At 40.5% G+C, this 20245-nt stretch overlaps 1 protein-coding gene across 5 annotated transcripts in view; it reads right to left on the bottom strand.

The window, feature by feature from the left end:
* Positions 1-12555, bottom strand: part of Sbno1 (strawberry notch homolog 1) — a 57564-nt gene extending 45009 nt beyond the window's left edge. For 2 of the 5 annotated variants that reach the window (XM_071616169.1, XM_071616178.1), the window contains exons 1-4: positions 12386-12555; positions 2952-3083; positions 2268-2372; positions 328-640 (exon numbers count right to left, since the gene is read on the bottom strand). In XM_071616169.1, the coding sequence (XP_071472270.1) occupies positions 328-640; positions 2268-2372; positions 2952-3083 (550 nt within the window). In that variant the 5' untranslated portion in view covers positions 12386-12555. The remainder of the gene's footprint in view (positions 1-327; positions 641-2267; positions 2373-2951; positions 3084-12385) is intronic. The other 3 variants (XM_027921331.3, XM_071616184.1, XM_071616190.1) reach the window with 3 other exon arrangements.
* Between the last annotated feature and the right edge of the window lie 7690 nt (positions 12556-20245).

Below are 20245 nucleotides of genomic sequence, written 5' to 3'. Positions count from 1 at the left end.
AGGCACAAAGTGTAAGAAGCAATGATTTATGGATTAAGAAAAATGTTATGTTAATAGTTATTCAAAATATAAAAACAAGATGATCTCATGATATTAATGTAGCTATTTGATAATTTCATACACTTCACTGTAGAGTTACCTGCTCTACCTCAGCCTCCAAATGTTTGCTTCCCTTGGATTTCGAATGTTACAAGCATACAGAGCAAGGCAGATAATGCCTCTTTCATGCCCTGTTCTTTTGAGACCCAAGTAAATTCTTAGAAAAAACAAAACATTTTGACATAGCTTACCCAAGACAGAAAATGATACTGCTGAAAACAGACTTACTAGCTGCTGTTGCAACTGGCTGAGCAATATTTGCAGGTGGTTTCAGTTTCATAAGTTCATTAAGACTATTATTTTTGAGTAGATCCTTCAGTTGAACCTGCTCTTTGGAAGGTGCAGAAGTCATGGCATTTCGTACTACTGGTGCTGAGACGGAAGGGCGTGTATTTGCAGTAGTCTGGATAAACTTTGTTAGAGTGATGGTTTGCCGATTGGTTGTAACAGGTGGTGTTTTAGTCATTACAATTGTAGATCCCAAGGTTGGAAGCTGATTTATTTGATTCAACACAAACGTTGTAGTAGATGGAGGCTGCTGCTTAGGAAGGAAAATAAAACACTTAAATACTGACAACATTTTCTTCTCTAACATAGTCTTTACCTATAAACATGGTAAAGCACTTCATTTCTAACTTAAGGTTAGCTATAAATTACCAAGTTAAAACATAGCACTTTGAGGAAAAGAAGGTATGGTAGTAAGGTGACATTTTATATAAACATCAAGGACAGAAAACATAAAAAGAAGTTATTCCAAGCAAACCATGATATACAATAATTCCAAATAATATAGTTAGTAACAGAAAAGATTCCTAATGCCAGCACTGCCCCAACTAGGTAGATAACCTTAGGCAAATCACTTAAACCACTGGAGGTGTGGGTTCTCTTGCAGCCCATTTTCCATTTTTAACATTCTATGATCCCTGTTCAATGATTCATTATATAAGCTACACTATTATTTAGAACTTAAAATAACAAAAGCAACTGAACCAGGTAAACTGCAAACACTGGTGATAATGTAGGTGCTAGTGAGCCTAACACAAAACCACTGTTTTATTTTTATTAGATGGTAAGGTGGAGTGGAAATAAACCCAAAAAAGGGGGGGATGCAAATCTGAAGATCCTTTATCTATTACCATTAGTACAATTGAGATAGTTTTAAATGTCTTTCCTCCTCAAACTATTTGTCCATGAGTCTTTAAATAAAAATCTTCCTCTGGATTACAATTTATTACTTTTTTCTGTGGGAGGGAGGGAGTCCTGGGGATTGAACTCAGGGGCACTTGACCACTGAACCACATCCCCAGCCCTATTTTGTATTTTATTTATAGACAAAGTCTCACTAAGTTGCTTAGTGCCTCACTTTTGCTGAAGCTGGCTTTCAACTCAAAATCCTCCTGCCTCAGCCTCCTGAGCCACTGGGATTACAGGCATGTAATACAACTCAATGACAATACAAATTTATCAGATGTTAACAGGTGGTCCAATAACATTTTATCAGTAGGTGTCAGTTAATAATTTCTGTGCTTAAGGTAATGTTGGAAGAACTCTATAAGTAAAGCATAATTACAGCTGGGCTTGTGTCATACACCCAGCAACTTGGGAGGCTGAGGCAGGAGGACTGCAAATTCAAAGCCAGCATCAGCAACTTAGAATTTTTCTCAAAACAAAACAACAACAAAAAAAGGGGCTCAGAATGTGACTCAGTGATTACGTACTCCTGGGTTCAATCCCAAGTACAAAAAACAAAAAAAGGCTGGGGAGTAGGGGAAGGCAGACTAGGGATGTAACTCAGAGACAGAATTTTGTTAAATTCAATCCCCAGATTTCCCCCCCTCACAAAAACATAACAATCTCATGAAAATTATAATATCAATGGATAGAAACTGAAATAAACAAACAAAAATGAAAATAATGAGATAATGTACATTTCATCCTTATTTCATCAGTTTTAAATGGTTTGCAATAAATTTTTTTTCTAATTACCATTGATCAACACAAGTGACAAGAATCAAAAGTTTTTAAAAAGCAGGAGATAAGAGTAGGATATTGGGTGAGTATTAAAAAAGGAGAACTGGTGAAATAAAAACACTCCATACTCAAAAGGCAATTTTCTTGCTACAATCCTCAACTATTTTAGAATAATGCCAAATCTGGACAATTCTTACCCTCACATTTAACAGTGCGGGAGTAGGTACCGTCTCTGATTCTTGTTTAACAGGAACTGCTGCTTCCGTCTCCAAACCTAGTTCTAATGCACTAAGTGGCACCGACTGGAGAGAAAACACATCAGAGAAAGAAACAGGAGGACAGCAGTAAACTCTGTTTCAAGAACAAGAGTTGCATTTAACAAAAAGAAAAAAGTGTGTGTGTGTGTGTGTGTGTGTGGTGTGAGACTCAGTGGTAAAGCTTGCCTAGCATAAAAAACCCTGGGTTTGAATCCCAGGGGTGGGAGTCAAGCTTTACGTAAAAATGTGAAATCACTAATACCATGTATTGCAAAGCTATTTTTGCAGGCATAAAAACTCCACTAATATTAGAATCTTATTTTTTTATTTCAGAGAATGGACATAGAGAAGACCCAGAAAAATGTCCCTATATAACTACAAAGACAACCATAAAGGAGATTAATGATACTCCCTCAAAAACTCAATAAATTCATCTCTTATGTTTATAAATATAATACCATATCTTGGTTTTCATTGCAAATATTTTCTACCTTATGAAGACAAATACTCAACAGAAAAACACATGTATACTTAAAATTAAAAATTTAATAGTATCTATTTCTATAAGTGAAAACTACAAATTAAGAAAAAATTCTACTCTTTTAACAGGCTTAAAAAACTTACCTGCTGAACTGGAGTGGTAGGCATTGGAGTTGCAAGCCCTGCATCTCCACCATCAATATCAAAGAGGTCATTTGGACTGATTCCACTCTCACTCAAAGCAGCAAGCAGTAAATCTTGCCCTGGTTCCACCATCTTTAGGACAAAATATTAAATAGTAACATAAAAAAACATTAACATTTCTCCAAATATAAATAATCCATCATTCAATATTTATGAAGAACCTGATATATGTCAGGAAATGAGAAAAATAAGAATAAGTCTTCAATTCCAGAAAGCTCAGACTGAAATGGAAAGGATAGAAAAGTATGTCAATCACAGCAAGAATATGTCTACAAAACTCCATGGGGTTGGGGGGGAGCTGGGGTTGTGGCTCAGTGGTAGAGCACTTGCCTCCCACATGTGAGGTACTGGCACACATAAAAATAAATATATTGGGGCTGGGGATGTGGCTCAAGCGGTAGCGCGCTCGCCTGGCATGCGTGCAGCCCGGGTTCAATCCTCAGCACCACATACAAACAAAGATGTTGTGTCCGCCGAAAACTAAAATTCTCTCTCCCCCGCCCCTTTCTTTAAAAAAAAAAAAAAGAAATAGATTTATGTAATATATATATGTAATATTACATATATATGTAATGTTAAAATATATATATAAATATATATAAAAATCCACGTGGGGCCATGTGCATGGTGCACCCCTGAAATCTCAGCAGCTTAGGAGACTGAGGCAGGAGGACTTCATGTTCAAAACCAGCCTCAGCAAAAGCAAGGCAAGTGAGACCCTGTCTATAAATAAAATACAAAATAGGGCTGGGGATGTGGCTCAGTAGTTTAGTGCCCCTGAGTTCAATCCCCAGTAAACAAAAACAAAAACAAAAAAGGGGTTGACCATGGGATCAGAGAAAGAAAAAGTGAACTTTGCCTAGTTAGAGAGATGACAAAGATAATAGAGACCTAGTCTCAAGGAGGAAATCACCATGTGGACAAGACTCTCTGAACATCATGAAGGGATGACAGAATTTGGCTGGGAATGTAGAAGCCTTGCCTAGTATGACCAAGGCCCTGGGTTCAATCTCCAACAACACATACACACACACATACAAAAGAAAAAAGACTTATATCACCCACAGTACTATCCACCATTCTAGAAGGTTCACTTAATCCTGTGGGTAATACAGGTAACTAAAAGAGCTTTTCAGATGGATGACCACTTGAGACAGTAGACTTGCGATTTAGAAAGATTACTCAAAACCAGTGGGGAAGCAAATATAGAGAAGAATCAGACTAAGATCAGAAGCAGGAAGACATATTGGAAAACTGCTACAGCAGACCAAGAGAGAGATGATAGATCTGAATTGCAGGGAGAGGAGAGAATATTCCAGGACAATTAGGAGAAATAATACATCAGACTTAAATATAAACTCAGAATGACTGAGAGAATATAACACATTCCAGAGAAATTAAGAATTAACAGACAATTAAGAATTAAGCCATAAAACAGGGGTGGTATCTCACAACTGTAATCCCAGCGGCTTGGGAGGCTGAGGCAGGAGGATAGCAAGTTCAAAACTAGCCTCGGCAAAAGCGGGCTGCTAAGGAACTCAGTGAGACCCTGTCTCTAAATACAATACAAAATAGAGCTGAGAATGTGGCTCAATGGCCAAGTGTCCCCAAATTCAATCCCAGAACTCTCACTATCACTCCCTCAAAAAAGTTAAGCCATGAGAAAATGAAAACATAAAAGTTAAGACAGGATGGGGCTAGGATTGTGGCTCAGCAGTAGATCGCTCGTCTACATCTACGAGGCCCTGGGTTCAATTCTCAGCACCACAAAAAATAAAATAAATACAATAAAGATATTGTGTCCAGTTACAACTAAAAAATAAATATTAAAAAAAAAAAAGTTGAGCCAGGAAATTTTAAGGACAAGTTATGTGAAGTGTTATTTGGGTTTTGTGTTTTTGTTTTTGCAGTAAACAAAGTGGTTAATTTAGGAGTGGTTAATTTAGGAGTAAACAAGTTCAATTTAAGTTGGGGTTTTTCAAAATATAATGATCTCAGGAGCCAGAAGAAAGCATTCTTCCTCCAAGATGGATTTCCCATCTTAAAGAGAAGGGAAACAAAACAGTGTATTCTCAGTTTCAACTTTTCTCAATCTATCTGAAACAACCAATTTATATATATAAACATGAAAAATCTGACTATACTTGTTTTTCTCAAAAAAATTGGGGGGTGTAGTTCAATACCAGCCTAGCATGCACTAGGCCCAGGCCCTGGGTTCAATCCCCAGCACCACCAAAAATAGAACCCAAAACAGACTTTGCCAACAATATACAGAGAAAGAAAAAGAAGTGTAGGAGAGAAAAAACATTTTGAGCAGGAAAGAGCAAGATAAGGAAACTGACAGTGACCAAGTATGTTCCACAAACCTGATACAATGTCAGGCTCCTCATATACATTACCATCAGTAAACTCACAACCACCCTGAATAAAATAGGTAATTTAATTTTTACCACTGAAACTGAAGTTCAGAAAGCTTAAATTACCTAAATTCACTCAACAGAGAGTGGTAGAAGATTAAAATCTACATAGTTTAAACTCTTAAAGGCCATGGGTCTTCTTTTTTTTTAATATTTATTTTTTAGTTTTCGGTGGACACAACATCTTTATTTTATTTTATTTTTAATGTGGTGCTGAAGATCGAACCCAGCGCCCCAAGCATGCCAGGCAAGCGCGCCACCCACTTGAGCCACATCCCCAGCCCTCATGGATCTTCTTTCCAATGAGTAAAGCTGATGTTAATAACCTAAGAAGTTTCAATACCTTATTTTGGAATAAATGCCAGACTGAGATTGAAACTGAAGCGGGGCTGGGTGGAGGGCCACTTGCCAATAATCCTAGCTACACAGGAGGCTGAGGCAGGAGGATTTCAAATTCTAGGCCAGCCTCAGCAATTTAGCAAGAACCTGTTGCAAAAAATAAAAAAGGGCTGGAGACATAGTTCAGTGGTAGAGTACCTCTATGTTCAATACCTAGCACCAAGAAAAACAAAAACAAAAAAATCCTGAAGGGGCAAGGAATAAAGTACTAGACAGTAAGATGAAAATAATATGAGGAAATGGCTGGGGAGGCTAAGGCAGAAGAATCGCGAGTTCAAAGTCAGCATCGGCAATGGTGAGGCACTGAGCAAATCAGTGAGACCCCATCTCTAACTAAAACACAAAATAGGGACTGGGATGTGGCTCAGTGGTCAAATGCCCCTGAGTTCAATCCTCATCCCCCCCCCCCAAAAAAAAGAATACGAAGGAATGGATGACAGGGACACAAAAAAAGGAGAAATGTCCCAATATTCATTTACAATAAAATTTATCCATTTTTCTAATATAAACATATTTGATCATGCTTTACAATTATCCTAGTACATGGTACCTAGAGCTCTAAACTAATGCTTTAAAAACATTTTTTAACCCACATTGGTTCATTAGAACCAATGATCTGTGGGAACAGGGTGTCTTGGGCCACAAGCTATGCTTTTTTTTTTTTTTGGTACTGGGGACTGAACCCAGGGGTGCTTTACCACTGAGCTATATCCCCAGCCCTTTCTATTTTTTACTTAGAGACAGGGTCCTGCTAAAGTTGCTGAAGCTAGCCTTGAACTTGCAGTTCTCCAGAGTTGCTGGTATTACATACAGAGTTGCATCACCACACTCTTTGCTATGGTTAATCTTGACTCAAGAGTAATAAAACTGGGCTGGGGTTGTGGCTCAGAGGTAGAGCGCTCGCCTCACAGGTGAGAGACCCTGGGTTCAATCCTCAGCACCACATACAAAAATAAACAAGTGAAATAAAGGTGTTGTGTCCAACTACAACTAAAAAAAAAAAAAAAAGAGTAATAAAACTTCAGAAACTATCAAAATATTATCTATTTTTTGTAGAATTAGAAATCATTGGTTTACATTTGAAACAAAAGAACGTTTTTATTTTTTTAAGAAACAGGGTCTTAGGGGCTGGGATGTGGCTCAAGCGGTAGCGCGCTCGCCTGGCTTGCGTGCGGCCCGGGTTCGATCCTCAGCACCACATACAAACAAAGATGTTGTGTCTGCCAAATACTAAAAAATAAATATTAAAAAAAAAAAAAAAGAAAGAAACAGGGTCTTAGCTGAGTGTAGTGGCATACACCTGTAATCCCAGGGGCTCAGGAGGCTGAGACAGAAGGATTGTGAGTTAAAAGCCAGCCTCAGCAAAAGCAAGGCGCTAAGTAAGAAACTCAGTGAGACCCTATCTTTAAATAAAATACAAAAAAGGGCTGGGGACATGGCTCAGTGGTTGAGTGCCCCTGAGTTCAATCCCCAGTACCCCTGTCCAGCAAAAAAGAGACAGGGTCTTGCTATGTTTCCCAGGCTGTTCCCAAACTCCTGGGCTCATGCCATCCTCTTGCCTTAGCCTATTCACCACACCCCAAAGTACTGTTTTAAGGCAGCAAATTCTAAACTATAGACCACAGAGCCCTTGTAGTTCAATAGATTCATTAATCCATCATACCAAGTCCTGTGTATTTATACTCAAAGTATAGAAATACCATTTATTAATGAAATATAAATTCACTAAAAAATGTTATAGCTTTTTGAAATGTATTTTCTTAACAATGAGCATTAAAAGTACAAAACTATCATCATGGAAGGGAATTGTGGGGAGAGATTTTGATGCTCATTAAAGACAGCAACATTTATAAATAACAGTGATCAGCTCAGAATTCACTCAAGAGGAATCACAATCTTGCTGTTTCAAATGTATTCAAATACTAGAACAGGTTGTACCTCATAAATATAAAAAATTTTTACACATAAAATAAATAACAATTTGAGACTCTTGGAGTAGTGACCATGTCTGTAAAAGACATTATTTTGCACAAGCTAACAGTGAAAAAGTTCCTAATGTAATATGCATCCTATACAAAAATGGAACCTAAGAATCCATTCTCTCAGCCAACTGGACACAAATTATTTTTTCTTGGGGTGAAGAAGAAAAAGAAGCAAAGCATACTCCAATTCTCTAACGCTATTAAAGAAAACTCTGAAATTTAATTATATTTCTAATTCTGAAACTATTATAAACACATGCAATTTCAGTTCTCAAGCAGATAGAGCCCTTAAAAACTTATAGTAGCCCATCTCATTTTGTAAATAAGTAAGACTTACTCCTGGGAAGGAAAACATTTTCACTTTGAATCCACAAAGTATAATATAAATGCTAAATACTGTTAGATGTTAAGAAAATCACATTAGTATGTTTAAAAAGAAGTTCACAGACCTCAGGTGATACTTACCATGCAGCAACCTAACCCCCAAATTATCACAAACAATAAAAAATTGTTTCAACGTTTATCATACGTGTATGTGAAAACATCACTTATTTCAAAATAGTACGCCTATGAAAATTTCTATGATGAATAAGAAACAAACACCTTTGGCAGGAAGAGAATACTGAGGAACAATACCAATCAGAAGACAGAAAGGAGACAGTTCCCATTGAGAATATAAATACTGAAACGGGACAAGGTTTTTTTTCATTGAAACCTAAAGAGGATCCTTACGGCTCTAAGCAGATACAAGGGATACATATCTGTAAGACAAGAGCACAACACAGAGGTTGAGGACTGTAGGGTCAGACATCATCCACTAATGGTATAATGGTCAAGTAATAACCTCCTGACTCAGTTTCCTTATCTTAAAAGGCAAATAAAAACAGAACTTCCCTTCTGGAACTATTGTATTGAATAGTGAATGTGATGCTACCTACAGTAAATATTTGCTACTAGTTACTATCATTTTGACAAACTTGAGTATTATGATCAAAAAAAAAAAAAAAAAGTTTTGTTTTGTTGGAACTGAGGATGGAACCCAGGGGCACTCTTCCACTGAGCTACATCCCCAGCCCTTTTTGTTTTTATTTATTTTTGCATTACTGGGATTGAACCCAGGGGAACTTTACCACTGAACTATATACCCATCCCTTCTTAATTTTATTTTGAAACTTAGGGTTTCCTAAATTTTCCAAGCTGGCTTAATACTTGTGATCCTCCTGCCTTGGCCTCTCAGTTACTGAGATTATAGGCATGCACCATCATAATCTGTATTTTTCAACACCTACTAATGAACACTGCTCAATAAAATATCCCCCACTGCAAAACCTGTAGAAATATATTCATAAGAGTATGTAAATTATATGAAGTTTAAAAATGCTTTAACAAAAATGCAGGAAAGAATCAGAGAGAGGGGAAAAGTGACAGGACTCTCTCCATCACCACTTGCTCAAATTCAGATGGTTTTGATACTTACTGTATATTTGGGTTTTTCTCTTTTAATCAAGATAACCCTTGAGTATCCCTTGTCACAGGTGAGAAATCAGACTTAGAAAGATGAAATAATATAATAAGTTAACAACTATACAAGCTTGGAAAATTACAAAACCCAGGAGGTCTAATACCACACTTCTCCAAGTTCCTGCCCTTCCAACCCAATATCCCCAGGTTACGCATTTAAGCAATCAACCAACCGAGAATCAAAAATTCTTGGAAAAAAATTCTTCATGTCCTCAACTGTAGACTCCCCCCACCACCCAGTGTTGCATAACAAACCCAAGGTCTTGGACATGCTAGGCAAGTGCTCCACCACTGAGCTACACCCCCAGACCAACACGCAGACTTTTTTCTTGTCATTTCTCAAACAATTATTTATATACCATTTACATTGTATTAAGTATTATAAGTAATCTAAACATGATTTAAAATATAACGGAGAATGTGCAAAAGTTACAAGCAAATCTGATAACATTTTGTAATCTCTTTTGGGGGTTGCAGAACTCATCTCCCAAAAATATCCAAGGGACAAGAGTACCATATTTTCAGTGACAGTTAATGAGTTTTCAAATCGATGGCTAGCATACTTACCCATTTAATAATAGAACAGAAAATTATCACAGAGAAACGTTATTTTGTGAAATATTTGTTATTTGTGTATACACATATACACTAGTTCACAATATAAAACATTTCTTACTGCAGATGTAATACAAATATTTGTAAATCACCACTCTAATTTGTTGCCTCTCAAGAAACAAGTTAGTTTAATGGGTTTTACACTATATCTTACTAATATAAAACACAGTTCCTGCTCTTCAAGAGCCTTTCCACTGACAGAAAAATTCAGTGACATACCAAGATTACTTTTTTTTTTGGTACTAGGGATTGAACCGTGGTGCTTTACCACTGAACTACATCACAAGTTATTTTCATTTTTTGAGACAGAGTCTCACTAGATTGCTGGGGCCACCCTGGACAACTTAGGGAGACCCTCTCTCAAAATAAAAAGGACTAGAAATGTAATTCAGTAATAGAACACCTCTGGGTTCAATCCCCGGTGGGGGGGAGTGGGACAGATGAGTCAATCTGTCAATTAGCTTATAAAAAAGATGATTACAAAAAGTTTAGGATTACATCATTTTGTTATTGATTGGCTACTTAATGTGAAAGCAATTTCTTTCAAAAACTATCTTTACGCCAACTTTAGGCAGGCAAAGCATGGGATCCCAAAGAGACTAATGTTTGCTCTAAGTTCCATTCAATGAAATCAGACCTGAGTGTTCTTGTTCTTCACAGGTGGCAAGTCTCAACTCAAAACTCTAAGAAATGCAATAAAATATCTGTGGATGAAGTCTTTTGAAGCAAATCACTTCTAAGAGCATGAAAAGAAATCTCCATGCAGCCCATTTTTAAATAACAATTTCAGCAAAGCTCTGGAAACATATATTGCCTAGTATTAACAGCATTCAAGGAATGAATAATAAACAACTACTTAGGCTCTCCTTTTTAATACTTCTCCAGTAACTAAAATTAAGTTTTAATTAAAACTTAAGGGAGTTGCATGGAATAAAGATTGGGAGCTAAGTAGAAGCCAAAGAAAAGATGTCTTCTGTCAGGAAAATTTTAGAAACAATTCTTTAGAAGATGAAAGCACGTCTGTTCCTTGCAAAATTAACGTCCTACTCCAATGACCAGTAGCAAATTCTGCATTTCATCCCAAAAATTCTGTATAAGCTATCTTTTGTGCAATGATATGGTTTTTCCCACTAATTATGAAAATCAATTCTTGATCACTGGAAAATACGGGGAAAACAGAATCCATCTGCAAGTGCTAAGTTGATTCCAGCTGGGGCACTTAAGAATTTGACAGTTTGCTGGACCCCCTTGCCCGGCACTTTAGTATTCTTTCATCCCAAATTCAGGCTGTCTGGAGAATATGAAACATATAACTTAACATAAACTGCTCACATGAACTTTTAAAGGTCAAAGGGGAACAGATTTTAACCTTCCCTCAACACGTGTTCAGCACAAACTTCCGGGTGCGGTTACAATTGGCTGCGCAATTCAATGGATAAAAACGTTGCTTTATTTGACTCTCCTTTTCTCGCCGGTTCTTTTCCCACGTTTCTCAACCAGCGACTCCCAAAAACAAAAGCCTCCCACAGTAAACGGACCACGCACATAAATAGAGCTTGTCTGTGCGAGGATCAAGTTAGTGGTCCGCAAACATTAACCAAACAGAAGCACAAAGCCGGGTGGAAAGGGGAGGAGCTGGATGCCAGGGTCAGAAAAGAAACAATCACAAGGGTTCACGAATATCCAAATCTCCTCAGCGGTTAAACCGATCCCGAACTACTTATGGGAAACCCATGAGCAGACACTGCTCTGGGGAACTTTGAATGCTTGGTACACAAGCACTCCCAAAGCAAGCAAATGCCCAACCGCCATTCCCTCGCCTGTGTGCCTACCCTCAGGGTCTACGAGACGAGCTTGCTGGCTCGCTGGAGGCAAAACTAAGCTAATCGCGGGGCGAGGCGTGAAGGGAGCCTCCATGTGTCCCGCCAACCTTCTCCGCTGCCCTAAGGGCTTCTCGGAAAACCGCCGGAGAGGCAGACAGACTCAGGAAGAGCGACCCGTCGCCTCCTTCCCTCGCCCTAAACCGGGACCAAGGCTGGAGGACTTGGAAGGACCCCGAGCTCACTTTCCCCGCGGGTCCGGGACCTCGCCACCGGGTCGTGCGCGGAAGCAAAGGGGGCGACCCGGCGCCGCCGGCGTGCGCAGCCCCCGCCTCCCCAGCCGCAGGGGTACCTCCGGCTCGGGACAGCGGGGCTCCCGGGGCCCGAGAGCCCCACGCGCGGCGACCGCAGGGCCGGCGCTGACGGCGGAGGAAGCGAGTGTAGAGGGCCGCCGCCGGGGCCGTGCGGCCGCGGGGGTCGGCGAGCCCGGAGCGAGGCCCTAAGCCGGAGCGAGGTGGTTACCCCCCCAGCCGGCCCCACACGGACCCCGAGGAAGGTGGGAGTGGGAGGCTGTCCGGGAGGACGAGTAGAAAGAGAAAAGGGTTAAGGGGAGGACTTACTTTCCTCGCGGGACCCGACGCCAGGACAGCTTCTCCCCGGGGCTGAGAGCTTTAAGAGCCAGAGGCGACTGGAGCGGAGGCGGAGGCGGCGGCGGCGGCGGCAGCGGCGTCCGGCTCTGCCTACCTCCCCGCCGCCATCTTGACGCCCCTCCCCCAGCCCCCCGCCCGCAGGGAGGGGAGGGGCGGGGCGACGGATAAGGCACCGCGCGCACGCAGCCCGCACCGCGTCCCACGTGACTTCCTCTCCACCCCACCCCGCGCCCTTCTCCGCCCCGCCTCCCTCCTAGAGTCCACCCCCCCCATCTTGACCGCCCTCTGCCTTCGCCAACAAAAACGGACTCCACTAGCTCTCGCTAGCCTAGTACCAGCGATCGGATCCAAAGGAACTCCGGAACCCAAACGGTCCATTACCGCGGCTCTGGGGTGGGCGAGGGGTAAGGGGGCCGGGTTTCCGAGAAGGGGGAGGGGAGAAAGCGAAGGCCACCTAGGACAGTCACGTGTCTACTGCTTCCGCCGGCTCTCACTGAGACCTCGCGAGAATACCGTTCCCCCTCCCTTTCTCCCCTGCGGGCTGTCGGGAAGAAGGTCGGCATTCTGGGGTTGCCACCAGGAGGTCAGCGGGTGGGCCTTGCGCATGCGTCCCGTGCCAGCTTTCAAAGTCCGGCTAAGGAGGGGCTCGAAGCTATTTTCAGAATCCTGTTGGGGGGTTGCTGTGGCCCGCAAAGTTACCTAGTGGTGTTTCTGTCACTTGGAAAAGCTCTTCAATGCCTAGCCATCCTTGGATAATATTCACATAGCCAGTGCTTGTTAGACTCGTTCAAAGCACTTTATTGAGAAACCGCAATTAACCCGGAGCCCGTGGGTTCCTCCACGGCCATTATCATGCTATGGAGTGTGAGCAACCGCAGTCCCATTTCTAGTCTCTTCCGGCCACCCGAAGCAACTATTGATCTTAACTAATGTTTGCTGTAGGAAACGTTTATCCCTACCACCTTTCACTTTCATTACGATTAAGAGACCTAACAGACCAGACATACTAACTTCTTTTCCTTTTGTAGAGTCATTCTGAGAATGCTGTTTGACTCCGTTGCTTAGGTAATGGGCAGGCCTGGGTGATTCTTGCCCCCTACCGGCTGTGCATCTCACTCGCCTCCTGGTGAAAGCGAACCAGCTCTGTAGTTGGAGCAGTATAAACTCTCCAAGAGAAACTATGGGGGTGGAGGGTATAGGCATGACGAGGGTAACTATGAATCTTCCAACCTGGAGTTGTATGCATATGTATTACGTATGTGTGCATATTTCTATAAACATTTTTAAATGCCAGCTGATCACTTCGGTAATCACTTTACTTTCATGGTTTTATTTTTAGAATACATTTTTATTTTTAGTTGACAATAATTGTACGTATTTATGGGGTACAGTGTGACATTTTAATACATGCATACAATACATAATGATCAGGGTATTTGGCATATCTGTCATATCGAACACCATTTCTGCCAGGGGAGTGGTGGTGCATGCATGTCTGTAATCCCAGGGACTCCGGAAGGCTGAGGCAAGAAGATTGCAAGTTCCAGGATAACTCACCAACTTAAGACCCTAAACAACATAGTAAGACTCTTGTCTCAAAATACAAATAAAAAAGGGTTGTGGATATAACTCAGGATTAAGCAACCCTGGGAGCAATTCCTAATACAAAAAAAAAAAAAAAAATCACTTCTTTGCATTGGAAATATTCAAAATTATCTTACTAGCTATTTTGAAATGCTCAATTAGTTGTTGTCAACCATTTTACCCTACTGTGCTCTAAAACATTAGAAGTTTATCATCCTAGCTGGGCATGGTGGCACATGCCTCTAATCTCAGCAGCTCAGGAGACTGAGGCAGGAGGATGGAGAGTTCAAAGCCAACCTCAGCAACAGCAAGGGGCTAAGCAACTCAGTGAGACTGTCTCTAAATAAAATACAAAAAAGGGCTGCAGATGTGGCTCAGTGATTAAGTGCCTCTGGCTTCAATCCCCAGTATCAAAAAAAGAAAGAAGTTAATCATCCTATCCAGCTGTACTCCTATACCTATTAATCATCCTCTCCCCACATCTTTTCTAGGCTCTGGTAACCTCTGTGTGTGTGTGTTTGTACTTGAGATTGAAACCAGGGGTGTTTTACCACTGAGCTTCAACCCCACCCCTTTTTATTGTTTACTCTGAGAAATTGCTAAGGTTCTCCTAAAGTCACTATAATCCTGCCTTGGCCTCCTCCGTTGTTGGCATTACAGCATTTGCCACTGTACAGGCCACTACTATGCTATTCTCTACTTCTGGGGCTTAGGATGTATAGTTCAGTGATGGAGCACTTGCCAAACATGTGCAAGGCCCTTGACTTCATCCCCAGTACTTCATCCCCCCCACACACACACAAAACAAACAATATTTGCTACTTTGAGATCAATTTTTAAGTTTCTACATAAAAGTGAGAGCATGCAGTATTGATCTTCTGTGTCTGACTTATCTCACTTAACATATGTCCTCCAGTTACATCTGTGTTGTTGTGAATGAGAGAATTTCATTCCTCTTTTATGACCTAACAGTATTCCACTGCACATACATAATTTTTTCATCCATTTATCAGTGGATGGACCCCCTTCCTTGATTCCATACCTTGGCTATCGTGAATAGTGCTGCAATAAACAAAAGTACAGCCAGTAGCAGTAGTGCACCCCTATACCCAGCAATTTGGGAGGCTAAGACAGGATGATTGCAAGTTTGAGGGCAGCCTGGGCACCTTAGCAAGACCCTGTATCAGAATAAAAAATAAAAAGGTCAGGGGCTGGGGTTGTGGCTCAGTGATGGAGTGCTCGCCTAGCATGCACAAGGCACCAGGTTTGATCCTCAGCACCACTTAAATGTAAAATAAAGATATTGTATCCACCTAAAGCTTAAGAATAAATATTTTAAAAATAAATAAATAAAAATAAAAAGGCCAAGCAATAGAGTGAGCCCCTGGGTTCAATCCATACCATACACACACACACACACACACAAAAAAAAATGCATATGTTCTTCAACATATTGGTTTTAGTCCCTTTGGATATATACCTCATAGCAGGATGGTAGGATCCTATGGTAGTTCTATTTCTGATTCCATTTTGAGGAACCTCTATACTGTCTTCCATAATGGCTGTGTTGATTTACATCCCATTTTGTATGAGAGTTTCCCTTCTCTACATCTTCACCAGCATTTATTATTTTTTGTCTTTTTATAGCCTTTATAACTTGGGTGATATGGCATTGCCTTGTTTTTTATTTCCATTTCCCTGATAATTAGTGATGTTGACATTTTTTTCATATACTTGTTGGCCATTTGTATATACTCTTTAAAAATATTGTAGATGGACACAGTACCTTTATTTCATTTATTTATTTTTATGTGGTGTTTAGAATTGACCCCGGCGCCTCACATATGCTAGGCAAGCGCTCTACAGCTGAGCCACAACCCCAGTCCTTGTATATAACTCTTGAGAAATGTCTATTTGGTTTATTTGTCCATTCTCTAATTGATTTTTTTTTTTTTTTTTTGCTATTGAGTTGTTTTGATTCCATACCTTGGCTATTGTGAATAGTGTTTTGAGTTCCTTATATATGCTACATATTAAGTTAATCCCTTAACCAGGTGAATAGTTCCCAAATATATTCTCCCATTCTGTAGGTTATCTCTTCTCTCTGTTGATTGTTTCCTTTGCTGTGATTTTTAGTTTAATGTAATCCCATTTGTCAATTTTTGCTTTTGTTGCCTGATCTTTTGGCTTATATCTTAAAAAAAAAAAAAAACTTTGCCCAAAGTCCTGAAGGATTTTCTCCATTTTCTTCTAGTAGATTGACAGTTGGGGTCTTACATTTGAGTCATTGGTCTATTTTGACTTGATTTTTATATGGTGAGATAGAGATTCCCTTTTGTTTAACCTTCAAACATATATTAAAATAATATTTAAATATTTTCACATGGGCTGGGGTTGCAACTCAGTGGTAGAGTGCTTGCGTAGCATGTGTGAGTACTGGGTTTAATTCTCAGTACCACATATAATTAAATAAAATAAAGATCCATCAACAACTAAAAAAAAAAAAATCAAAATAAAATAAAGGTATTGTGTCCATCTACAACTAAGAAAATATTTAATTTTTTTTTCATACAACAAGGACCTCATTTGTCTTTTTTGCTGTTATTCGCTAGTTTAGCTTATGACCCAGTGCAGAAGACAGCAAACAAGCAATGTCAAATCTGTCATGTTATAAAAGGATAAAGAAATACAGCAGCAGAGACCTAAGGCATTAGGTCTAGTTAATACAGGGTGGGGCTGGGGATGTGGCTCAAGCGGTAGCGCACTCGCCTGGCACGCGTGCGGCCCGGGTTCGATCCTCAGCACCACATACAAACAAAGATGTTGTGTCCGCCAATAACTAAAAAAGAAATAAATATTAAAAAATTCTCTCTCTCTCTCTCTCCTCTCTCTTAAAAATAAATAAATAAATACATTTAAAAAAAAAATAAATACAGGGTGTCTTCAGAGATTGGTTGTTTCCAAATGGCTCCAATTCTAGTTGCACACTAGGATTAAATGAGTACGAGATTCTGGAAGTGAGCCCTGACCTCAGTATTTCCATTCTTTGAGATAATTTTTTTTTCTAAACATCCAAGCCAGAGGCTTGCTACTATCTGCATAATCTCTTTACATTGAACCAAAGTGAAAGATGGTGTTTCAAGGAATATTTTTAACTGCACATATGCACACTAGTGTTATATACAAAGCAATTTATTGCAGCATTATTTATAAAAGTAAAAAATTGGAAACAGCCTAAATGTCTTTGAAGAAGAGCTGGTTGGCCCAACTGTGCTACTCCCCTTGTTCAAAGACAGGTGCCTGAATGAGTGGTGCCTGCTTTTTTTTTTGTGTGTGTGTGTGTGGGTGGGTGGGTGTGATTTGTTCACATGCACGTACAGCATCTCTGAAGGATAACACAAATCAGCAGAAGTTGCATGAGGATTTAGAAACTGAGATATCAGGGAATCAAAGAGGAATGAGCTGAGTGCAGTAGTGGCACATGCCTATAATCTCAGCAACTCAGGAGGCTGAGGCAGGAGGATCACAAGTTCAAAGCCATTCTCAGGAACTAAGCGAGGCTGGGTAATTAAGCTAGATCCTGTCTCAAAATAAATAATAATAATAAATAAGAGCTGGGGGTGTAGCTCAGTAGTTAAGTGCCCCCTGGGTTCAATCCCTGGTACTAAAAAAAAAAAAAAAAAAAAAAAAAAAGGAGGGATGAAAGCCAGCTATACCCAGAAGTGATGCTACTAGAAGCAGAAGATCCAGCATATCCTTATTCAGGCATGATATCCACTACTCACACAGAACTTTTCACTTCATTCAACAAATGTTTACAGGCCTGCTTACCATATGCTAGGCGCTACGTTAGTGGCCAGGAATCCCAGTTTAAGGAAAATAAGATGGGATGATTTCCACCCTTGAGATCAATGCCCTTACAGACTAGTGGACATGAATCAAAACATTACACAAAATGTAAAAACTGTGAGTGTGCTACAAAGTAGTTGGCCAAGCCCACCAAAGGGGAATCTGACCTCATCAGGGCTGTCTTGGCTTCTTTGGAAGTAAGGACTGAACTAATATTTGAAAAGTAGGTATTATCTATTTTATTCGGCTATAAAGAAAAATGAAATTATGTCATTTGAAGAAAAATAGATGGAACTAGAGAAATTATGTTCAACGAAACAAGCCAAACTCAGAAGGTCAAGAGTCATGTTTTCTCTCATGTGGAAGCTAAAGAGGAAAAAAGAAAAGAAAGGTGTTGAGCAGATATCATGAAAATCAAAGGGGGATCAGTAAAGGAAAGGGACCAGGGGTGGGAGGAGGGAGGGGAAATGCTGGGAGGGATGTCGGTCACATTATATTGTTATATTGTGTGTGTGTGTGCAGGTACAAATACGTAACAACAAATCCCATCATTATGTATAATAATAATACACCAATAAAAAATGTGGAAAGAGGCCTGGTGTGGTGGCACATGCCTGTAATCCCAGCAGCTCAGGAGTCTGAGACAGGAAAATCATGAGTGCAAAGCCAGCCTCAGCAAAGGAAGAGTACTAAGAAACTCAGTGAGACCCTGTCTCAAATAAAATACAAAATAGGGCTGGGGATATGGCTCAGTGGTTGAGTGCCCCTGAGATCAATCTCTGGTACCCCTCCACAAAAAAATGTGAAAAGAAAAAAAATCATAAAAAATAGAAATCGCTATACTTTCCACTCAATTTTTATGTGAACCTAAAAAGAAAGAAAGAATAGAAGGTAAAAGAAGATAAAAGAAGAGGGAGATAAAAGAAGATAGATAAAAGAAGAGGGAGATGCAGTTAATGAAGAGGAAACAGCACATGCAAATGTCCTGAGACAGGTGGCTGCAAGCAAAGCAGGTAAAAAGGACAATAAAAGGCAGGGTATGGGTTTTTGTCCCTCAGGCCCAAACCCAAGCTCCTATACTGGGCTTTGTAATGCACTCAAACTACCTCAAACTACGTTTCTGCTTCTCCAGATGTTCTTTGTTAACTGCACAGTGGAAAGTGCTAGAGAGACTCAGCTATGCTGAGCACATAGGAAAAGGTTTCCTATGACTGTCCTCTAAGCAGCACCTCTCCACCCTGGCAGCTGTGCTTCCTTCCTGCAGCAACGGAATGGAGCTTGCAGAACTAGCCTCATCAGGCCAGTCCTTTCCCCTGAGACTCCAGGACCCACCAGAGGCCCCACAGGGGGCCCTCTAAGCTCAGGGACGTGAGCACCAGCTGAGCGGAACTCCCTCCTTGGAGTTTGAGTTCCAGTGACATGAGGCCCCTGCTCCAGGTTTCTAAGGTTAAATTATACCAGCTCTTGTTCTGTGGCCCCTGTGCTTAATGGTGAGACCTGCTTCCTGCAGGTGCTACCTGTGATATCTTGAAGTACTCTCTTACCCTTTCAGTTACCTCAGTTTATGCCTAGGTAGCAAAGCCTTATATCACCTGCATTAAATAACTGGTGTAACCAGGTACTATGGCACACCCCTGTAATCCCAGAGATTCTGGAGGCTCAGACAGGAGAATCACAAGTTCAAGGCCAATGTCAACAACTTAGGTCCTGTCTCAAAAAATAAAAAGCGGGGCTGGGGATATAGCTCAGTTGGTACAATGCTTGTCTTGTGTGAGAAAGAAAGAAAGAAAGGAAGGAAGGGAGGGAGGGAGGGAGGGGAGCCAGGGGCCCTTGGGTCCAAAGGAAGAAAGAAAGACAGACAAGGTCTAGGGATGTAGCTAAGTGGTAGAGCATCCTTGAATTCAATCTCCAATTCCCCCCAAAACATACAAACAAAAACCTGTTGTAGTTTCTTTTCTTTTTTTAAACTGGTATAGTCTCTGTCTCCTTCCTGAACTTTGATTAATACAAACAAAGCATGTGGTGGCCACACTTGTATCCCAGCAACTTGTGGCGAGGTTGAGACGGGAGGATCTCAAGTTTGAGACCAGCCTCACCAACTTATTCAGATCTTGTCTCAAAATAAAAAATAAAGGGCTGGGGTTGTGGCTCAGCCGTAGAGCGCTCGCCTAGCACATGCGAGGCCCCAGGTTCGATCCTTAGCACCACATAAAAATAAATAAATAAAGATATTGTGTCCAACTAAAAAATAAATATTAAATTTTTTTAAAAAATAAGGCTGGGGATGTGGCTCAAGCGGTAGCGCGCTCGCCTGGCATTCGCATGGCGCTGGGTTCAATCCTCAACACCACATACAAATAAAATAAAGATGTTGTGTCCACCAAAAACTAAAAAATA

This window comes from Marmota flaviventris, chromosome 1 (genome assembly GCF_047511675.1).
Source record: "Marmota flaviventris isolate mMarFla1 chromosome 1, mMarFla1.hap1, whole genome shotgun sequence".
Classification (NCBI taxonomy): Eukaryota; Metazoa; Chordata; class Mammalia; order Rodentia; family Sciuridae; genus Marmota; species Marmota flaviventris.
This window is presented reverse-complemented; position numbering and strand designations above follow the sequence as displayed.